Genomic DNA, 21,697 nt, shown 5'->3' with positions numbered 1-21,697 from the left:
ACAGCCTAATCTCTGCAGAATCTTTTCACTAGAAGTGACTTAAATAACTGAAAGGAGAAAAAACCCTGAGTTGATCCAGTATTTAATATTTTTACAAACCGTTCAAGCCTTTATTTTCAATGCTATCACTTACTCTCAGCCTGATTTCATGCAAATCTGTCTGGATTTAAGTCATTCGAAGAGAGCGAGTCAAGTCTTTGTATCACAAGACAAAGTCAGATGACTGATCGACTCTGCTACATTTTTTAAATATTTGAGTGCAGTCGCACCCAGGACAGCGATAGTCAGAGGTCATTTACAGTGTGGAGGTGCTCATAAAAAAAACGTATTTGCTGCACAACCCTCACACATTCAAACTGCTGTACATACATATTGATCGTAAAAATGAGCTTACAAAAAAAATTAAAAGACAACTGATTACGTCCTCGGTTCACATTCTCCCTGGGAGTAAAATGCATTTACCTAAAATGACATTGATCTAAAAGAAGAATCGCCAGCAGCTAAAATGTTACAAGATCTTCTGGGTCCTCTGCCTGTTCGGTGTCTTCCAGCTGCTGTGGACTTGTGTCAGCAGTTTCTGCGTCCTCGTGATCGCCTGAAAAAAAAAAAAAAAAAAGAGGACGTCGTTATATTCCCAAACACCACAACGCCAAAGAACACAGGTAAATTGCCACAATGAGGTCATACTGGATGGCATCCGATGTATCTGGACTAGCGTCGTGTGGCAATCGTTGGTTACCGGAGGCAACCGGGGGACGGCGTCCTGAAAGAACTGTTCGTCATCCGACTCTACCAGACTCAGCATGTCTCCCCTGTCCTCTTCTATTTGCCTAAAGAGCAGAAACGTTGTCATGAAATCACTGTGCACCTGCCTCTGTTAAGAGGCATGATAACAAAGACTCTTTTACTACAGACATCAACATCATCGACACTCTACAGGTCAGTCCTTTTCCCGGAGGCATTTTGCAGACATCAGTGGCAAGATTCTGGTTTAAGAAGGTTTCGAGTACCCACGAAAAACACAAGAAAAGCACAAGTCTCTTTAGAGCAGATCCACATTTTGTTTAATGCATGTGCCCAAAGAGGCCCGTGCATAATTTACAGCGGAACTATTCAGCTGTTGTCGGTAGCAACCGGCTGAGAAATGTGGGAATTCTTCAACAAAAGCAGTGAAAGTACAACGACGCTATCAAGCACACACGGATGTAAACAAACAAGGTTTCAGTATATAGGATGACTGATGGTGACAAGCTCAATGGAGATTTTGATGCTTGTCGCAGCTGAAACAACAACCTGAACATATCAAAAAGGATGTTAAAAAGTGAGCTTTTTTTGTACGAAACACCAACATAGTCCTTTATTTCCTGTGTGTCTACAGCAAAAATGAGTGCAACAGAATCTTTTGATAAATTCATGCAAGTTTCCCTGTTTGTCACGCTATATATACACAACTGTTGTGTGTGCAAGGGACATAATACAAATGGTTGAATTTCTCTCAAAAGTTTTCTTGGAAGTAACCCTTTTCTTAGTATGGCACCGACCCCTACGCACGCACATCCTGTCTGAAACCCAAAGATAATGCAGCCTCTCCCTATACAAAGTGGACTTCAGACTGAGACTTTTGTTTGATTCTTGTTTTGAGACGGTGTGACAAAACTTTCACAAGAGCACCGAGTGCGACTTGGAAGGAAAACTGCTCAAAAGAAGCCAGATTTGGTGGTTTTGGTAATGATTGTTCATTTAAAATGTACAGAAATGCCAAACTGCTGTTTATATAAAAGGAGAAGGTTATGACAAATTAATCTGAATTTCAGCTGCCTGGAGCACACAGGAGGAAGAAGTCCTTATTTATTGATTACTTTTCTAATGAATCAACGTGCCATTAACTCAGATGACCTCCCTGTTCTCTGTTGAATTAGAAAATTACATGGTCTGTGTATTTTGAACAATGCGTTTGCAGAAAAAAATTAAAGACAAATTTTAAAAAGAAACAAAAATATAAGAACTTTATAAATGTGAGCAAATAAAACTAGCACTTACGGTATAAAACAAGAGTGTCTTGTCAGAGTTTCTTTTGTTTAATCGCATGCATTCGTAATGCCATCAATAAATGCATCACCGTTTACACTCACGCGGCCACGTTATTAGCTCACTACCTCTGTGCTTTTGAAACATCGGTTTGCCTCATCGAACAACAAAGGCGATCTTTTAACTCTCTGCCGTTGAATTCAGTAATTCCAATATGCGAGACGGAGTCGGGGCAGCGGCGCATCAATGTGTGCTTACATACATCAAGCAGGTGTCGTAGAATCAACCGAGTGATGACGGCATTGTTGGTTAAGAGTGGCGAGTTCCAAGATCGCCATTCGATTCAACTCTCCATGCTGCCACTGTACTTTGGCACATGATGACGACGGAGGACGAAGGCGAATAAGTAATAGCTTGAAAATCATATGCGAAAGCGCCTGCTGTGAGGACGACATACTCACTGTGGTCCTGATCAGGTTTTTTTCTGTTGTAATCCAAGCATGTGATCCCAACTGTCATCAGGGTTCTTTTTATTGCCTTTATCAAAGTTTAATCATGCAGTTTTTTTGCTAACCAAGTTTTTTTCCCCCTTTTTTCCCCCTTCAACACAGTTCCTCACAGTCTCCCCTGATGAGCGCTATGCCACAGCTGAAGATGTTTGCTTATTTTTTGCAGAGCTAAACTAAGCAAACTCAAGCTCAAAATACAGATGGATTGATTTAGATTACTGCTGGAAGCGACTGATTGAGCCTGTCACTCATATGCCGGTGTCTTAGTGTTAACTGGACACATAGAGGGTAATAAAGATAAGCATGCAGTGTGAGATACTCACCCAAAGTCACCTCCTGAAACAAATAGATAAGAAGTCAGTATTAGTTTCCACAGTTCTCACAGAAAACACTTCAGGCGTTGCATACATGTTCATATGTGCTCAAAGAATAAACAGCATGCATTTGGGACTTCTGCTGCAAAGAGAAAAGAAAAGTTACCCAAACAGATTCTGTGTCGACTGGAGTAAAGTGTTTTAGCCACGATAACGGCTGAGCCCACAATCAGCGCAGCTATAAAGACACCGATAATCGCCCCGGTGTAGGCGGAAGAGGCTTCTGAGAACAAACAACAGGAGAGAATTAAGAAGCAGGAAATAGGCAGAGCAGCAGGTTTATCAGCCTTTCAGACGTGGGTTTAACAGATTGCATTTATTTGAAACTTTCTTTCTACTATTTAACATTTTTCTTTTTTTAAACATGTATATATATATAAATAAAAAGCAGAATGATTTTCTCAGCTTGTGTGACATCATAAACTCACTCTTCACAGTGAGGTAGACCTCCAGCTCGCGGACGGCGAGCGGGTTCTCGCTGTGGCAGAAATAGACGCCTTCGTCATCATGGCTGACGTTGAGTATGGTCAGCTTGAAGACGAGGCCCTCAGGAGACAGGACGTACTTTGATCCGGACACGATGCTGTCATGCTGCAGCCCTTTTCTCCACACTGTGTTAGCAGGGGGGAAGGACGTGGTCTCACTGCAGGTTAGAGTTACACTGGTCGCCTCCAGGGCCGTAGCCAGTGGCTCACCCTTGGGGTACGGAAGTTCTGGGGTAAAGAGGCAAACAATGCAAAACTTTTTATTTTTTTTTCTAATCATTCATCTAAAAGACTCTCTTAGTACAGTTAGAGATTACACATGCATTCCAATTAGCTGCAGGTGGAATAAACCATCCTAACATGCAGGGCCAGTAGGTGATTTGTTAGTTTTTAAAACAGGGAGAAGGCAAAGTGGGCGTGTCCTCTTGCTTTCCAAAAAGCAGGGATGGTCACCCCTCATATCCTACTATATCGAGCCTGATGGTAAGAAGATACGTTTATAGCACCTCACTAGTAGATACATTTTGTTTCATTCTCGGCATAAAAAAAACTTAAGTCCAAAGCTAACATTTTATAGTTTTACATTGATTCAAGGCAAGCTGGTCTTTTCCAGGCCTAAAACTGAAACTGAAACTTCTGTTCATTCACATGTAGCATTTTTACTTTAAAACTAAAACCTCAATCCCTAAATGATACCATTTAATTCTATAAACTGTGCCCACAGGCACATAACGCCGGTTAAATCATTACTTTCCTACACATGCAAGCAAGAGCTAAATCTAGACACGCCTCATGTTCAGGTTTCAGATCCGTCAATGAAGGCTGATGAGATAAAAGCTGCCCGTACATGTCACACACTTCCCTTCACCGTTTGACAAAGGCCTGATAATAACCTTTACGTCACCGAGTCGCTCACGAATCGTCTTCAGGAGCACCGCACCAACTGTGCGCCTGTGGCTGCGTTTATGTTTGCAGCATAAAGTCTATAAAATAGTACACCTGTTATCTAAATCTAGATGAAAATAAAATTTAAAAAATAGCGTTAAGGTTACATTCCCTTCATACAGCAAGCAGACTGAATCGGTTTTCTTGGGTTTGTCATACTAAGGTTAACTTCACACGACAGAGACGGAGCAGATTAGAACAGGAACCACTAAAATATCCTCTTCCTCATGCAAGGCGTACAACCTGCTGATGGTTTGGGTTAGTTTGGTCAGTTTTCCGATTGAAATCAGGTAAAGCATCCGCCCAATATCACGATTACAATGCAGTTTAGGCTGTAAGACTTCTCTTTAAACCCAAAATATTCTGCATTCATTCATAAAATACTTTGGGAGATGTATTTTGGAGAGAATACATCTCAACTGTGTAAATTGGCACCAATTCAAGTCTTAAATTGTGACAAAGTTTCAATTTGAGCACTTGTGAGCATGAGCTGCATGCACAGTATGACTAACTGAGATGCGTCTGACTTATGAACCATTGCTCAGCCCCAAAATAACCAGTCGGAGCAGAGTAAAGTGTCCCTCCCGCCAACCCGATCTCACAGTGAACAATCTTGTGGCTCGAAAGTGGAAACGCATCAAATATTCAGTGGCTGCACGTCTCAGGATTGTAATGGGGGTCATTTCACCACAACATGCTTACTGAGGGTTAATGAACAGGACTTCTCTTTCCCGGGGCCGAGAAGTTGGTGTTGGGCCGTGCACTTCATGGTCTGCCCGTCGGACAGCAGGGAACCGTTCATGGTCACAGACAGGCTGTTCGTCACCTGGAACGCACCGTCTTCCCCCCAGCGCAGCTTCGGCGGGGGATACACCCCCAACCAGGAGCAGATGAACTGGACCTGCGAGGGGTCCTGTGCTGGCACATACATACAGTCAGGATGTGTGTCCGGGACATCTAATGAGGACAAAAACATAATATCTTTAGTCCAAATATCCAATCTGATTCTAGTTTAGTTTCAGCCTATAAGCACTTTTGGTGTGAAATTATCTAAGCAGACAGTGTTGTTTGCCTTCATATCCACAATTCTTGAGCTACAGCTGAAAGTCATTAAAGAAAAAAAACTGTGTATTCAAGAGTCAGGAAGCCACTCATCATGACTGCAAAAAAGCCCCAACCCTGCAGAGAATGCTGCAGAGGCCGCGCAGATGCAATTATGGTAACATCACAGTCAAATGCTTTGTTCAGCAGAATCTTTGAGAGCAACATCTTCAGTTTTTCCTGTATATCAGCCCACTTGGGCTGAATCCCAATTTGTCCCCTCGCCCTTAACCCTTTGTTTCATAGTGATGAGATGACCCTCATCTTTTTTGGTGATCAAGGAGTGGTGCGTATCTAAGCCTTCATCTGGGGCGCTGGGGGCCATATGGATGGCTCCATGCCCACCCCTGTTAATTCAGCCAAAAGAAGAAAGGAACCAAGATGGGAGGAATTTGGCTTTTCGGATGAAATCTCAGTCCTCAGGATACGGCTTCACTGCTAAAGCTTTTAATAAAAGGCTGTTTAGAGCTGCTTTTTTTTTTTTTACCCTGACCCCAAAGAGATTTTAAACACATGAGCAACAGCCTTTCACACAGGCTGCAGGTTACAGAAAATGTCTGCGACACTCAGTATTCATTTCACAGCTAAAATTAAATTCCACAAGATCCTGATTCATTATGACTCAAAAAGATGAAAATACACATGATTTGATCACAACCCTGTGTGAAGATATCAAACGGTAAAGCTTCGTATACAGCTGATTCTAACCCCGTGGAATTATGGGTATCAAAATTTAGATCAACTCAATCCATTTATTACAAAAACTAGCTAATAATCAGGCTGGTTTCTCTGACAACACAAATCCACGGTTTCTGAAGTTTCAGGATTTATCGCAAAATAATGCACATTAAACCGAAGCCACGTTCAGAAACTGTGTTCGAGCAAGTTTACAGTACGAAACCCTAAAAAGAGATTTAAAAGGAGAGGCGTTCCTCACGTCCGGGTCAAACTTTGGAATGATAAAAATTTCAGTTGGAAAACAGTTTTGATCCTTTCAGACATCAGAGGTACATTTGTGTACGACTTTTTTTTAAGTTTGTTTTAATCATTTTTAAGTGGACAATTCCAATGAATAAAAACACACGCTGACCATTTATAAAGTGATAGAGTCGCCACTGTTGTGTGATACGTCAAAACTGTCTAATCTAACATCTGAGAAAACATACGGCTTTTTTTCAGCTTAAGTAGAGGAAAAAAAACTTAAGGAATCAGCTTGTAATTTGCACATGTCTAAATATGTTTGAGTCTACAGTTAAAACGATGTTGGGTGTTCCTGGTCAGCTGTGTGTACAATTTGGAGCAAACTCAAGCAAAATGTGAAGGCTGTAAAAAAGAGACGCGTACAGGTCGACGACACATCCGTCTTTTGTTTTGTTTTTTTCCCCTCAATGAACAACCATCAGGTGTGGCAATTCCATCACTTTTGCCACAGGTTGGTATTACAAGAGTTTCGTAGAGCCTGTTGAGTCACCACCTCCACACGTGGAATGCTGTTCCTTTTAGACTGTTTACACTAAGTGAAAGCAGTCAAACTATTTTTTTTGGTGTATTTTTCTTGGTTTATCACAACACTTTTCGTCATTCTTTCCAAACAACATCCCTGTCCTTTCTTCAGTCTGCATCTTCCTCTGACAAACATCAGGCAAGCCAGCTGTTCTGTTTTGGGTTTTTTGTCTTTAAAAGGGAAGTGACTTCTTCCTTAGCTGTGTCGGGTAAACTTCAACCACAGACCTCAACCAGCTGAAAAGGACTCATTAAAACCTTGACAGATGACCCGATTCCTGGTGGAGACTTATGCCTGCGAGACAAGGCTACAGTCATTGATCTCAAAGTCAAAGTCAAAGTTTTAATCTCGGATTAATCCATTTTTGATGTCATTAGTGTCTTCGCTTCACACCCACCCAGAAAAAGCTCAACTGTTGTCAGGTGACCTGCCTGACAGTTATGTTGAAGAACCAGTTTTGTAGAGAAGTTGTTTCAGTAACTGGAACATCTCATCATCCTACTGGGCTCATGAGTATCCACTTACTGGCTACTTGAAGCAGCACATGTGCCTGAAAGCTGCTGCTGTCTGGTAGAGTGGAGTTGCACATGTAGCTGCCTTCATCCCCAGCAATCACCCTCATGATGTTCAAACTCCCATCATGCAGCACGGCGAGTCGCCCTCCGGCAGGTGAAGGGCCCCCTGAAATGTCATCGCTTATGTTGACTTCTCGTCCATTTTTCAACCATGTTGTCAGAGACGGTGTTACATTGCCGGCGGTGTAACACGGAAGTAGAGCGACGTCGCCCGGTGCGGCTGTCACGACCGTTTCGGTGGAGCCGTCACCCGAAACTGCCGCGTTAACAAGAGAAGAAGAGTTAAATAAACACGAGACAACGACGTTATGACTTACCCGTGAGGCTCTAACTCACCTGACGCAGACAAAAACAGGTGTAGAAGCGCTACAGTTGCGACTTTATTCATGATAACTTTCCTACATCGCCCTCAGAAATAAGTGAACAGAAGGTTTTCTGGTCTAAAACCTGTCCGACAAGTCTACTTGTAAGAGCCTGTCTGTGACACGCGGCGCTGCAGCGGGCACCAGAACGCCCATTATAAACCAGGGGAAACCGACCATGACACCTGCACAGGTGACGAGTTTGACATGATGTGCCACCTCTGTGTGTCTGCTGTAGATTTACCGGACGTGCTTTGTTTACAGGAGCATAAAGGAGCATCCGGAAACGTCGGTACGATTAAACCACACCCAGAACTCACCTCCTTAAAGGTGCCGCAACATTATTTTTTTTAATTGACGTATTCTGAGCTCTTGACATAACACCTAGCAGTGATGGTATTTGTTTTTTAGATGAAACAAATTTAAAATTATGACTTGGCAAGCTCAGTCCCCTCCTATGATAAAAAGCTACGAAGCTGTCACAAATGGAACACGAGTAGCATAAATATGGGTTTGGGCTGTCTAAGAACTGAAAGGAAGTGAGCATGGTTGCCTCTAAGTCAGGGATGTCAAAAGTCGGTCCTTGAGGGCCGCTATCCTGCAGGTTTTAGATTTTGAATCAGGTGTGCTGAAGCAGGGAAACATCTAAAACCTGCAGGACAGCGGCCCTTGAGGACCGGATGTGGACATCCCTAAACTCTAAGTGTATGTAGCAGATATGGTGCGTGAATGATCATCAGTTCTTTAGACATTTTTAGATTTACGCACAGATTTGGAAAAAATAAGGGAAGGAGAGACCATCGAGTGTCCTTTAGACCTAAGACATGAAGTAGTCCTGGAGGTTGACATAGATAACGCTTTGAAGCAATCAGAGGAATCTCCCACATTGGCAGGTGTTAATGTTCATGAATCCACCATCAGGATAACACGAACAACAACAGTGTTACATGGCAGGACCGCAAGGAGAAAGCAGCTCTCCAGCATGAGCAGTGCTGCCTGTCTGCAGTTAGCTGAAGATCACGTGGAGACACCGCAAGGCTGTTGTGGACGAATGAAGCCAAAGTAAAACATTTTGGTTTAAATTAACACTTTACATGTGGAAAAGGGAAACACTACATTCCAACAAATTAACTCTTTTCCTTCTGTAAAACACGGTGGTGGTGGTAGTATGATGTTTTGAGCCCGTTTTGACGCATCTGGACCAGAACTTCATTTATAGAAAAACGAATTCCCGAATCACAAAAGAAAACTTCTAAAAAATAATAATAATAATGATGAGACCATCAAACGTTCCAGACAATGAGAAAGTGACCCTAAAGATCCAGATCATTTAATAAAAGATTGGTTAAAAAAATAACATAAATTAATTCACAGAACTGATTAACAAAAATTCTAGCAAATTCCACCTGGTAGTGACACAACGGCGCCCTCTGGCGGTTGCTGTTGCGAGTGATGTTTTTGTCGTTCAGATGTATGATGACCAGCGAAAAGTTACAAATGAAAGGCTGAATTAACATAAATAACAAGTTGATTTACCATCTAATTGTACCAGTTTCCCTGCATTTTAAATCACGTTTGCATCACTACCATATAATAACAGGCAATAACATAATTGATGTCATTGTGGTGAGCTAATAATAACAGCTTTGATAAAAATCTACATGATAATGTAATGCTTACATTTAAATCACTTGTAAACAATTCACTTACAAAAAAGATTCATACTAAAAAGGATTCTTTAAAGTTTATGTCAATTTACCATATTCTGAACCCCTGTTTTCGTAAACGCGCAAGTTCGCTACTAGTTCCCATATTTTCCAGTGGTACATGAACGCACCACTTTTGTCAATTTCTGCGTGCCTGCCAGCAGCAGTTCAGTCAGCGTCTGCGTTAGGAGTACAACTCAAAATGCCCGTTGATTTGAGCCAGTGGTCCGGGCCTCTCGCCCTGCAGGAAGTTGAGGAAAAACCCGCACAGTCGTTGTCCATAAAATACGGCTCTTTGGAAATCGACGAGCTCGGTAAAGTGCTCACTCCAACACAGGTTAGTATATCAGCTAACTCATGGTTGCTAGTGAAGCTAATAACTCAGCTAACTATAGCGACGTCAGCTGAGTTGGACAGTTCAGCAATTTTGCAAATACATTGCTAATGCCTGTTTCTACACCCATAGTTAAAAATATTAAATGGCGTCTATTGATGTGTGTAGTTGTTTGGCAACAATCAATTGGGTTACATATTGCCTACAGCATGTCTGCAGCTGTAATAGACGTCGACTAGCGCCACCAAGTGGCAGTGGAAACCTAACTTATTACTTTCGCTTGTATTCACCTGCAGGTACAGAGTCGACCCACTTGCGTGGAGTGGGAAGGATGTGACCCAAGTAAACTGTACACTTTGGCTTTGACCGATCCCGACGCTCCTAGCAGAAAAGACCCCAAATTCAGGTGAGAAAGGAAGGATTTTGACTCCCTCGTGCCTCAGACTTTAGATAAAGTAATCAGTGATAGGAGGACTAAGAGGGCTAATTGTTTCTGCCAGTACAGAGTTTTAAAGGTACACTCACATCCCACAGTGAGTCTGCTTTGAGTCAGATTTAGCATGCGTTATATATGACTGAGTAGAATCTCCCAAACAAATTGTCTCTTATTTTTTGGCTTTCATCAAAGGGAGTGGCACCATTTTCTGGTGGTCAACATGAAAGGGAACGATGTGTCCTCTGGCTGCGTCATGTCCGACTACGTGGGCTCTGGTCCTCCTAAGGGCACAGGTAAGAGCAACTGAAGCCTACAGATGCCGCGTGACTGAGATGGTTTCTCCCAACAGTTAGACCAGTGAAGTTTATGTGCCATGTTACCATCTCTTTGACGTGTGTGTAAACCTACTGTATTTTTCTCCCTCAGGTCTCCACAGGTATGTGTGGCTGGTTTACGAGCAGCCGGGCAGCCTGTCCTGCTCCGAGGCTGTTCTCACCAACCGCTCCGGAGATGGCCGAGGCAAGTTCAAGATCCAGAGCTTCAGGCAGAAGTACAACCTGGGAGCCCCAGTGGCGGGAACCTGCTACCAGGCCGAGTGGGACGATTACGTCCCTAAACTGTACGAGCAGCTGGCTGGAAAATAAAAACACTCAACTCCATAGGTTTTGGCTGTGTGTTCCAGCTGGTCTATTGGAAATTCCTCAACCTTACAAGAAAGAAACGAACAAAAAAAAAAAAAAAAACTCCCAACAGCTACAAAGCACTTCTTCTGCAAGTGAAGTATTTTGTTTTCCCACGTTGTGACAAAAATAGCAGCTTCTCTCCATGAGTCAAACACTCAGTTGCATTAAAATCTGTTTAAACGCCAATGTGATTGTTGTTTTCATAGAAATGCTTTCTACAAAACCACCTCTCCCAGTGTTTTCTTTCTCTTCTTATATATAAAAGTGAGACATGTCAGAATTTCTCCCTTTAAGACCTAAGAGATTAATTCATCCAGGGCTCTGAACCGATATGTTTAAATCCTGAGCCGGTACAAACGGTGGGTGAGAGCTGCATCGTCAAACCAGCTATCTGCTGTATTTAACTATTTCTGCCATTGAATCTTTTTCTGACAAAGCCAAATCTTTACTTTTTTTAATTTCTTATGTGGGCTTAACCAGCAACGCCCACTTCAGATGTCACAGACGCTGAGAAGATAAGACTGCAAAGGTCACAAATTTAGCCTTTTAGCAACCCCCCTCTCAAAGTATTTAGCAGCAAAGATATCCGGGTTGCAGGCAGGAGCAAGGAGACGAGAAGGCACAATTTAGACAAATAAGGGGAGGCTTTAGTCCACAGCAGCCCGACTACCACCCATTTTACTACAACACCACGTTAGATGTACCAGCTACAAACAAACTGAAAACCTGGTCACATTTCTAGTTTGTAAGGTCATCGTGTGGCACCCGAGGTGTGAGGATTAAACTCCCCCCCCCACCCCGGCTTGTCCATCTTCTTAACTTATTTTCCCATTTAGACAGTGAATACGATGCAAGGAAAGCCACTAATCAATATTAAATGCCCATAGGAAATCAATAAGTGTGAATGAAATAAAGTAGCTACGTTTATAGATGAGTTGATGTAGTTGAACAGTTTTTTCAGTGGACTAAATAAGTCTCTGAAAGGAGATTAAAGTTGCCCAACTGATTAAATAGATGTGTTTCATGGCCAAATTCATCCCATTTCGGTGCAAATTTAAATAACAGTGGCCATAGTGGCACTCCGGCAGGTATGAGATATTCAAATGAGACATTTGCACTTTGTGTGATGAGCACTTTATTTACAAATATAATTAAAAGCTCTGACAGATTCATGCTTTCTTTAAACCTGGAAAAAAAAATAAAGTGCATGCAATAATAAAGCATCATACTGATCTGGTTTATAAGAAAATACACAGCTCAGGAGTTGTGTAAAGCAAAATGGAAAGAAATGAAAAAAAGAATCAAATGTAATTCCCGTTGATAAAAGACTGGACCGCAAACACTATCTGAGGAGGGGGGAGGAAAGAAAAAAGAAAAAGAAGCGTCTTTAAAAATTCTTTTCTGATTTGAGTGACATTTAAAATACGATACGAAAATAAGTAAAAGCTCTCCATAGATCCATCCGAGAACAAGGCCCCCCCCGCCCTCCCCATGAAGCCCTTTGTGCTCGCTGATAGTTCACGTGTTATTTTTCACATTGGCTGCCAGTGCAGAGAAATCACTACGATACACATCCAGTACCATGATTCAGCCTTCCTTCAGTAATCAAACCCACCTGAAGGAATCACACCTAGGATCAGCGTACCTGTATGTACATTGTGACGTCTGTCTCCAAGTATCAAATTGTTCCATTTTTTTTTTTCTCCTAAAAATGTCCTGACGAATAAATACCAAAAAGTGTTGATAGAAGCAGCGCTGACGAACGGCTGCGGAAGGATCAGTTGGTCGATTTTTATCGCTTTAAGAAATTTGCCTTTTTTGCTCTGCTTAAAACCAAAAAAAAAGAAAGAAAACCCAAACTAAGACTAATTCAATCACTTCTGGAAACTGGAAACGATTTGGCTCACCGCACCGCCCTCCTTTTTCTCTCCCTCCTTCTCTCGCATCCACTTTTAGTCACACCAAAAGTGTCATCATTGCACAAGAAACGAGAAACACTGCGACTATGTTATCATTATTCTTACAAAAACATGACAACTACGGGAAGTTATCCAGCATTTTTTTTTGTCATCTTGTGACATCACGAGAGGCAAGGAGGGGGAGGAAGTTTAGTTGGGTTTGGGGGCACCTGCTAGCGACCCCGTCTGACCAGCCCAGAAAACACTGAAGCCGTTTTTTCTTTTTTTAAAATGCGTCTGTGTGAGGGCGTCGGCAGCAGTGAACACCTGCACTGACGGGCCGGGTCAGGTCAGGTCAAAGGAGAGGAGGGGTGTTCTGAAGCAGACGGACGCCCGCAGACAACGAGAGACGGCAGCAACGGCGACGTCGCTCATCTGTAGTCGTCCTTGGGAAAGTCTAGGGTGCCCAGGTTGCCGAAGCCCAGTCGCATGCTTTCCATGTCAAAGTTGTCGATTTCCCGCTCCTGGCGCTCCAGCAGGTGTTTGATCCGGTCGGTTCGCTCCTTCTGAAGGGAAACCAGCTCCTCTTCAATCTGAACGACACACAGAGGAACAGCAAATAAACTCAGTACAATGTAATGTTTTAAAGAGATACTGACGGTGGTCAAGACATTCTAAACTCTGTGACAACTCTGTGCGCCCTGCCACTAAAATCAAATCCACTAATGAATGTAAAGTCCTATGTGGATTTTATATAGGAGCTGCCACATTTATACACTCGTACTGAATAAGAATAGTTTCCGAATACATACATATAAAGGTTGTTGGTCATGTTTACATTTTGGACAGGGTTTGTTCATATCATCCATGATAATGTACTTTAAATCCTACCCAGTATGTGACTAGTAATTTATCGGGATTTTCATTACAAATGGTTCCTTGCTCGGGCGGAGGGATGGGCTGTTTGCCTTTGTGTGCATCTTTATACACATATGCAAGCTTCTTGTGTATTTTTGAGTGCGGTACACAGGAGCCGACTTGTGCTTCTTTGATCAACTGCATTGCCTGGAGACATCCAAATTTAATCTGAGGTGTCCAAACAACACTAAAAGAAAAGCGAGGTAAGGTTACTGCTGACAGCACAATGGAATCGAGCAAGTCAAGTCAAAAAACCCGTGGCTGTGCATCGTGGGCCGGAACCTTAGTCTTTAAAAAAAACAAAAAAAAAAACACTTTGATATCAAATGTATGTGTTTTCTTTTGTGGGAAAACATTATGCAGCTCAATACACTGCGATGCAAACTGCAGTGTCGATATGAACAGAGAAGTACAACCAACAAGTCAATAACAGAGTCACAGTGTAACACATGCCGCAGTTTTCTTATGATGGCCGCACTGCAGAGCTGTTCACTCGGTGTGGCTGCTTTATAGAAATGATGAAGCACACTATGATACCTGTAAAAGGACGCAGACTTTGCACCCAAGTTGTATAAGCGGCGTGTTTTGTTTCTGTTGGAGCTTTCAGTCAAACACATGCATCAGCGCGGCTCACACATCCACAGGTGCAGAGAAAGAACAACTGCATGGCGCAATACGGCAAACTGGCCAACTACTGAGCATGCAGAGAAAACTCCAGACTCTGACCATGAACCGAACCGGAGGACAATAGTGCTTCTAAAACCATGACATCATCCCAGTGCCAGTGTGCAAACCCAGGTGCCGCCAGGAGGTGGCAACACACCACCACAGCTCAAACAGGCAACACTGGACCCAGCAGAACTGGATCAGGGCGGCATTTCAAAGGTCTCTTCCTTTGTTGTCGGAGTGCTGTCTACTAGACTGTGGCGATGACGTAGGTCGGTTTGGAAGGAGTCGTACTCATGCACAGTCATCACATGTCACTGGTATACACGATAGGTTGCCTTAATGGTCACATTAAAGACGACAGAAGTCCTATCAGGAGGGCCTTGTGGCAACGCAACGGGACGAAGGCTGAAAAAGGCTGTCCAAAAATCACAGTGAGGTGAACAGCCTGCTCCACAACAGCTGCAGACTTTATGACAAAATTTAAAGTGACAAAAATGTCAGTGAACTGTGGAGTGATTTTAGGTGTGCAGATCAGACAAAAAGGACAGTTTTTCCAGAAAAAGCTTGAATAAGCTCAACTGTATGAACGGCTTGTTATTAGAAATATAAGATGACAATCATTGCAATAAGAGAACAACTGTACGAACGGGAGATTTCACCACAGTTACGAGTGTGTGGGAGAGAAATGGTTGTCTGCTCCCGGCAGGAAGTCATGTCACTGTCATCACCACCTGTGGTGAGGGAAATCTGTGTATGTGTGTGAACATGCGAATGTCTTTCTGGGTCACCTTTCATGGTTGCACTGTTTGCTGATGTAGATGCAAATGTGTATCCGGATCTGTTCGCTCAGGCATTGATGCAGACGAGTTGTATTTCAACAAAAGACTGGTTCAGTTTGTGCACGTACAGACTCGCAGGCTTCAGAGGTTTAACATGTTTTCTTCCTTCCTGTGTTTAAAATATGGATTTCTTCTTGCAACAACTGGTGTCAGACTTTTTCTTTTCTTTGAGGTCTTTCAGAAGTTTGATCAATTTACAGCCATAAAATGCAGTAAACGTAATTGTGTAATCATGTCATTTGTTATTATGTATTTCAAATTATCTTATTCAAGGGTGGAAAAAAGCCTGCTGACCTAGAGCAGGATCAAATTATAAACCCCAAAATAGAGCTCTCATTAATCTATTTCTAACAGACCTTCTTCAGATGCATTCATACGAAAGTTTTCAAAAACATTGGACTTATGATGGCCTCTCAATTGACTCAAATATATCATATAACCATTTAAAAGACAAGTTAGCTTAGTCTTCACCATCTTAAAGCCCGTTCTTGTTTGGCTTTAAACTAAGAACAACATAAAACCCGACAGACGCACAGCTGTCTTTAACGTAGTACTGGCTATGAGTCTGCCTGGAGTGCACGTTCTACACATGCGGTTTTCTTTTAAACTCTGTTAGGATTGCATTTGTGTTCTGACATCTCCTGTCCTGTGTTCAGGTTCTTCTGTGTTGTAAAAGCTAACCAAATGAAATCTAACTACATGAGTGAAAAGAGATTTGAAATATCTCGCGGAAGCATTTTAAGTTCACCACCAGGCTTAGGAGAGCATGTCTTGAATTGTCTGTGGAACTCATTCCTTCATTTGTAAACTGTAAGAGACACTTCCTCGTTGTTTGTTTCATTAATTTGACCAATCTGTCCAAAAATGAATATTAGTGACTGAAAAAGTATGCCCTGCAAAGAAGTACATCATAAACGTGTGACTCCTTTGAAATGGCAAAAATGTTTCCTCAGCACACCTTTTGTTCCAGGTGAGCACGGCGCAGTGACACCTTCTGCTCCAGCTTCTGCTGCTCACGCTCGTGCTGCGCCTCAGTCTGCATCTTGATCTTGCTCTGGTAGGCATTGAGCAGCTCCATCTCTTGCTGCAGCTGCTGCCTCAGGGCCTGGCACTCTGCTTCCTGGGCCTCATCCAGACGCAGCTGACACAGCCGACCATGGACCACAACAGAGGAGAGGAAGGGACAAAGATGCAGAGAGAGAGAGAGGGGGGGGGTTGACACAGAAAGACAGTGAAAAGGGAAATGAAGTTTGGAAAAGTACATGAAGTGGACAGAATAGGAAATGTAAAGCAGGAGAGGTGTAGGACACAGATGAGGACAAAGAAGTAAAATCATAAGCAACAGGTCCAGAGAAAGGCTTCTTATTCACTTCTTACTTTTCAGTTTTTAATATCTCTCCACTTACCGCTTGCGAGGCCATCATCTCGTTGATGCTCTGCTCATACTGCTCAGCGAGGATGGCCAGCTTGCGTGTCTGCTCATCCTTCAGGGCCTTGAGCACCGTCTTGTGCTCAGCCTTGGGCGTAACTTCCATCTGGTGGTGGCGCAGGGCCTTGTACTGCTTGGTCTGCACCTTACATGTGTCCTGGAACTGCTTCTTTATCTGCAGCTCCAACGCCTGGTGGATGGGACAGGGACAGAGCGAGAAACCGTGAGACCGTGAGAAGAGGACACAGTTGGTATCATAATATCATAACTTTAAAACTGATCTACTGTTTTTAGATTGAGAAACACTTGTGTTGCCAAAGGTTGATGGTCTAAGATAGCTACAGGCACATCTCTTTGTTGCCCCCAACAGCCAATTAAAATTTAATGGAATTCAGAGAAGACACATTTCATGTGTTCTTACACCATTTTTCCCAATTTAATTCATTACATTCAGGTTGCATCAGTACTTTAAAAAATAAATGAAAAAAAAGACAGAAGATGTTGCTCATTGCTTGCGCCATCTTGGATCCGAGTCGTCTCTTCAAAGACAACAGAAATAAAGAAAATAAAAGCATTCTTAAAGTTTTCCATTTAAAACCGAAAACTAAACTGTTGCTGCATTGACTCACTTTGAGGTTTTTGGGCTGCTGCCGGAGCTCCAGCACATGCTTACGATGAAGTTCACGCTCGCGTCTGTTGTTGTACTCGATCTGGTTCTCCAACTCTGTCTGGTGCTGCAGGCGGATCAGGTCCATCCTCAGCTTCTGCAGGGTCTTCAGCTGCCGCTGCTCCAGCTCCTGCGTGGACTCGTCATGGCGGATCAGCATGGCGTGCTCCATCTCCTTCTGGGTCTTCTTCTTGTTCAGCTCCTTTGTGGACCAAGGAGAGACGGAGGAAAAGGAGCAGAGGGGGAATGATTCGTATAGTTGATTAACACTGTTCGGCTTGTTTTCTGTGTGACATTCATATTTTCCCTTGTAGAAATCGATTTTCTAGTTTCATTTCACAGACTTAAAGCATTAGCTGCCATCAACAACAGCTGAAAAATCAATGAACACTGCACATCAAATCTATTACATTCACTTTGCATTTAAACACTTCCTAAATGTGTGCATTTTCCCACAGGAAGCTTTTGGCAATTCTAGACTTCCTCTGGATTTACAGTGCACAGCAGCTTTTCAGATTATGACATTGTTGGCTTGCTTTGCTGGATAATAATCCTCTTACTGAACAATGGGTGTAATTATCACAGACACATTGCTGTTTGCTGTGAAAATGTCACGTTGGGCCTTTTCCAACCAACATTGCAAGAGTTAAACTTACAATTTGCAATTTATGGGTTGGAGAAAAAGTTTGAAGATCCTTAATGAACATATCAAATATATATTTGATTTAGGATTTTATATAAGTGCAGATTTCTTAGTACATTCTCCACACCTCACGGATCTGTTCCTGCTCCAAGTCATGTCTCTTTATCATGACTTTGCGCTTAAAGGCGCGGCAGTTCCTGTCATAGAAAACCCTCTGCTGGGCCAGGAGATGGGCCTCCTCCTCGGCCTGGGAATGCTGCATGTTCTCCTTGTGCTTGGACAGACGCTCCTGCTTCTCCTTCTTGGGTGTGCTGTGGTCTTCATTCATCTCCTGAGAAAGAGTGGAAGTTTTCAACTGGACAGCCGGAGCAGAGGCAGCATATTGCAACTGAACAAAGTCACTGGAAAAAGGTTGGTAAGCTGTCTAATTTGGGATATAAATGGATGTGTGAAAAGCTAATGTAGTCTGGACAAGTAGATGTGTAATTTACAGGCGGGTTTTAAATGTGGAAGACAGGTTCATACATCATCAGACATCATCAAGGGTTTAGAACTTAAGGCAAACTCTAGTTGACCTTTTATTAATGGGTTAGAAAAAAGACAAATCTGCCAATTATAGTCTCTGATACTATTCTTTTTAAATGGTTTTAAGGTAATCTACAAATGCACTAATGCACTAAACACAATCCTGATCCCTGCTCCCTGTGGTATCTAATACTGTTGTACCCCTCAGTTGGGGGGGAATGCGATGCTTTCTTTCAAATGTGCTGACCCAATTTTGGTAACTTATCTTGCAACCAAAAACACAATGTATCGCACTCCCAGCCTACAGGAGCATTCGTTGCACTTTGGAGCATTTTTGGGCCTCCACAATCTGCAAACAATGTGCGTACGGATTTGTGACTCTCCTTGTTTTTGTGTGAATACACGCGTACACACATAGTAAGTAGGCTTAGTGACTCAACAAAACTTCCACTTTGGAGGTACTGAATGTGCATGTTTGTGTGTAGGAGGGCTGACTCAACAGTAAACAGCACACGGGAGCATGTGTCACACTTGAGAGGCGTACAAAGGAGCTTGACTGAGGAGGAAACCAACACACCTCCTTAATCTTCTCCTTGCAGAGTTTGTACTGCTTCTTCTGATTATCCAGAAAGGTGGTCAGCTCCTTCTTCTGCTGGGCCACAATCTGCTGCTGGAACTTTTTCTCATCTGTGAGTGCCGTCTTCATCTGGAGGACACGTGACACAGAGGGAAAACAGGGGTGACACGATGAGCGGTTTGATTAGTATGGAGGCTGAGACTGAGAACACATTACATAAGCGAATACAGTCACGCTCTCACTTGTTTCATATTACCTCAATTCTACAGGTGCTTTCAAAATGTATAACTCATTTCTGTCCTCGAAAACAAAATTACAAACAAGATGTTGCTTTTTCAATGAGATCGATTTTATGGATTAAATTATTGTAAGCTGAATATCTTGTGTTTTCAACTCAAGGTAAAAAAACACAACAAAGAAAATGTGTTTGAGAGCATTGCTTTGAACTCACTGAAAGTGGAACATGCATTTTTCAAAATATCAGATTATGACCAAGTTTTTTGTTTTATTACAATATAACCTGTTAAAGATCATAGGCTGCACTGCTTGGTTGGATAAACTAAGTTCAATGTCAAATTTTGGCTAAAAACATCAGAAAAACGTTGATTTTCTGCACGTAGACAGTCTATTTTCAAATGCTGACATGTTACTTACTTGTAAATCATGTGTTTCTGTAACTGTTTAGGCTTACATGCTTGTCTATATGAACAGATTATATTATCTCCTGGGCTGGACTGGCATGCCATGTGCTAATCACAGATATATGCAGCTTGTTTTTTAAAGCGTGACATTCTGTGACCCACTTCTGCCCTTGTGCTTCATCATACGTATCATTGGGTGGCAGCAGTGTGTAAAATACAACCGAAATTCTTTCCAGTGCACTCAATGTCAGTGTGAACTTCCTGACAAACTTTCTTCCAGTATCTTTAGAATCATAACTTCAATATCACGCCCACCCGTTTCTCCAAAGCTGCCCCAGATCCCCTCCAAACTGCTGCATGGTACATGTAGGTAGGTGTGATTATTTGTGAACAATTACTTTACATGAACATCCACCTGTGCTCTGTGACATCAACACCCCTCAGAAATCCCACCTCTTTCTCAGTGTGCACGGCGTGGCGTTTTGCCAGCTTCTCCAGCTCGATGTAGGCATTGTTGGCCTGCGTCTCCACCTCCTTCTGCAGCTTGAGCCGGTGTTCGTCCATCTCGGCCTTTAGCTTGTTCTCCAGGGCTATCAGCTGCTTCTGGTGCTGCCGCCGCATACGCTTGTAGCCCGACATCTGCTCCCGCAGCTCACTTTCCTGCTCATGCTCGTGGATCTGTTTGGTCACCTGTGGAAAAAAGAGAAGTCCTGATATATGAACTCAGCGATGTGTGATTTTTGATCAAAGCTAAATAAATGAAAAAAATAAACAAATAAAAATTTCATGTAAACACGAGAAGAAATTCAAAGCACTGAAGCTTGTACACAAGCAGCAATAATTAATGTGTCACCTGTTCTTAATTTATCTGAGTCACTATTTTATCTGTTATTTTTTCCAAAAAAACGATCTGAAAACACAATTTATTCTAATGAAACATTGCTAGTTTACAGATGTCAGAATATAAGAAATAAAAAATAAATAAATAAACCAAATTCAGAGAAATTCAGCAGCAGAGACCAACAAAAGCTCTTTCATTTCACCATTGCGCATACACGGTCACTGCATAGAAAAGGCAGCAATAAAGGATCTAAAATGTCCTTGAGTCAGATAAAGTAATACAAACAGCTGCTATATAACCAAATTTAATCATAGATAAGGATCAGACTTGAAAATATTAACATTTTCAAACTATTTTTTCACAAGTGATTTATTTTTTTTAAACCAAAACATACACCTGACACACCAACCTCAGGACAGAAAGGGTTCTCCACATCTAGGTAGTATTCACTGCGCATCTTCTCATAACTTCCACCTGAACTCCTCAGGCCAAACATGATGGCGACTTTAGCCAAGTGCACCAGCATCCAGGAACCTTGTGCAGCATCCTATGCCCGACAGCACCCTGCCTGAGCTTCAATGCCACCCTGAGACCCCCCCCCCACCCTCCTTTACTGGACACTGAACCCCCTCCCTCTCTTTGGTTCGCGCCCTGGGCACGCAGCGGCCAAGGCAGACGTGTGAACTGTGAATGAGGCAGGCCGAATCCACGGGCCAACAAGAGCACAGAGCTGCTCTTTAGTAAGGCTAACGCTAAGCGGCGGACAGCAGGTGGGTCACATAAATACCTCATTGAGAAAGAGTGAGAGAAGTTGGAGAAGGTGGGGGTCAGAGAGGAGCAGGCCTAGAGATGAGGAGAGGGAGGGTGGTTGCAAAGAAGAAACAGCAGATGGAGAATGACTGGGAGAGAGTTAAATGGAAAAAGAAAAAAACAGAAACACTGAGAAGGAAAATAAGAGCAGCTACAAGGAAAACAGGGGTGGGGGGTGGGTGGAAATAGGTGGACGTT

The 21,697-nt window shown here is 42.7% G+C and overlaps 4 protein-coding genes across 6 annotated transcripts in view; 2 read left to right on the top strand and 2 right to left on the bottom strand.

Moving 5' to 3' along the window:
* Window positions 1-21,697, top strand: part of hspb8 (heat shock protein b8) — a 480,000-nt gene that overhangs the window by 220,743 nt on the left and 237,560 nt on the right. The gene's annotated exons all lie outside the window — the stretch shown is intronic.
* Window positions 82-8,161, bottom strand: vsig10 (V-set and immunoglobulin domain containing 10). The gene is made up of 8 exons (XM_072387438.1): window positions 7,858-8,161; window positions 7,472-7,777; window positions 5,044-5,298; window positions 3,340-3,624; window positions 3,018-3,134; window positions 2,861-2,873; window positions 688-830; window positions 82-595 (listed from the first exon to the last, which is right to left on the bottom strand). The coding sequence occupies exons 1-8, from the start codon at window positions 7,907-7,909 to the stop codon at window positions 501-503; spliced, it is 1,266 nt and encodes a 421-aa protein (XP_072243539.1). The 5' UTR covers window positions 7,910-8,161; the 3' UTR covers window positions 82-500.
* Window positions 9,710-11,006, top strand: pebp1 (phosphatidylethanolamine binding protein 1). Its single transcript, XM_072386924.1, has 4 exons — window positions 9,710-9,926; window positions 10,220-10,329; window positions 10,552-10,652; window positions 10,786-11,006. Exons 1-4 carry the CDS (start codon window positions 9,711-9,713, stop codon window positions 11,001-11,003), a joined length of 645 nt encoding a protein of 214 aa, XP_072243025.1. The 5' UTR covers window position 9,710; the 3' UTR covers window positions 11,004-11,006.
* The window catches only part of taok3a (TAO kinase 3a), a 58,182-nt gene continuing 48,645 nt past the window's right edge, over window positions 12,161-21,697 (bottom strand). For all 3 annotated transcript variants that reach the window (XM_072387410.1, XM_072387411.1, XM_072387412.1), the window contains exons 15-21: window positions 20,302-20,538; window positions 19,208-19,336; window positions 18,233-18,436; window positions 17,425-17,664; window positions 16,773-16,985; window positions 16,325-16,507; window positions 12,161-13,533 (exon numbers count right to left, since the gene is read on the bottom strand). In XM_072387410.1, the coding sequence (XP_072243511.1) occupies window positions 13,372-13,533; window positions 16,325-16,507; window positions 16,773-16,985; window positions 17,425-17,664; window positions 18,233-18,436; window positions 19,208-19,336; window positions 20,302-20,538 (1,368 nt within the window). In that variant the 3' untranslated portion in view covers window positions 12,161-13,371. The remainder of the gene's footprint in view (window positions 13,534-16,324; window positions 16,508-16,772; window positions 16,986-17,424; window positions 17,665-18,232; window positions 18,437-19,207; window positions 19,337-20,301; window positions 20,539-21,697) is intronic.

The sequence above is a fragment of the Leuresthes tenuis genome, unplaced genomic scaffold, assembly GCF_036924035.1.
Source record: "Leuresthes tenuis unplaced genomic scaffold, fLeuTen1.0.hap1 SCAF_6, whole genome shotgun sequence".
NCBI classification, from domain to species: Eukaryota; Metazoa; Chordata; class Actinopteri; order Atheriniformes; family Atherinopsidae; genus Leuresthes; species Leuresthes tenuis.
This window is presented reverse-complemented; position numbering and strand designations above follow the sequence as displayed.

What these genes read in the sequence shown, in the direction of transcription:
- vsig10 (XM_072387438.1), bottom strand. Translation starts at nt 7,909, where the DNA reads ATGAATAAAGTCGCAACTGTAGCGCTTCTACACCTGTTTTTGTCTGCG. An exon ending in TGTGCTGCTTCAAGTAGCCA is followed by an intron (nt 5,299 to 7,471) that starts GTAAGTGGATAC and finishes TGTCCTCATTAG; the next exon opens with ATGTCCCGGACACACATCCT. An exon ending in GGTCTACCTCACTGTGAAGA is followed by an intron (nt 3,135 to 3,339) that starts GTGAGTTTATGA and finishes GTTTGTTCTCAG; the next exon opens with AAGCCTCTTCCGCCTACACC.
- pebp1 (XM_072386924.1), top strand. Translation starts at nt 9,711, where the DNA reads ATGAACGCACCACTTTTGTCAATTTCTGCGTGCCTGCCAGCAGCAGTT. An exon ending in AAGTGCTCACTCCAACACAG is followed by an intron (nt 9,927 to 10,219) that starts GTTAGTATATCA and finishes ATTCACCTGCAG; the next exon opens with GTACAGAGTCGACCCACTTG. An exon ending in TGGTCCTCCTAAGGGCACAG is followed by an intron (nt 10,653 to 10,785) that starts GTAAGAGCAACT and finishes TTTCTCCCTCAG; the next exon opens with GTCTCCACAGGTATGTGTGG.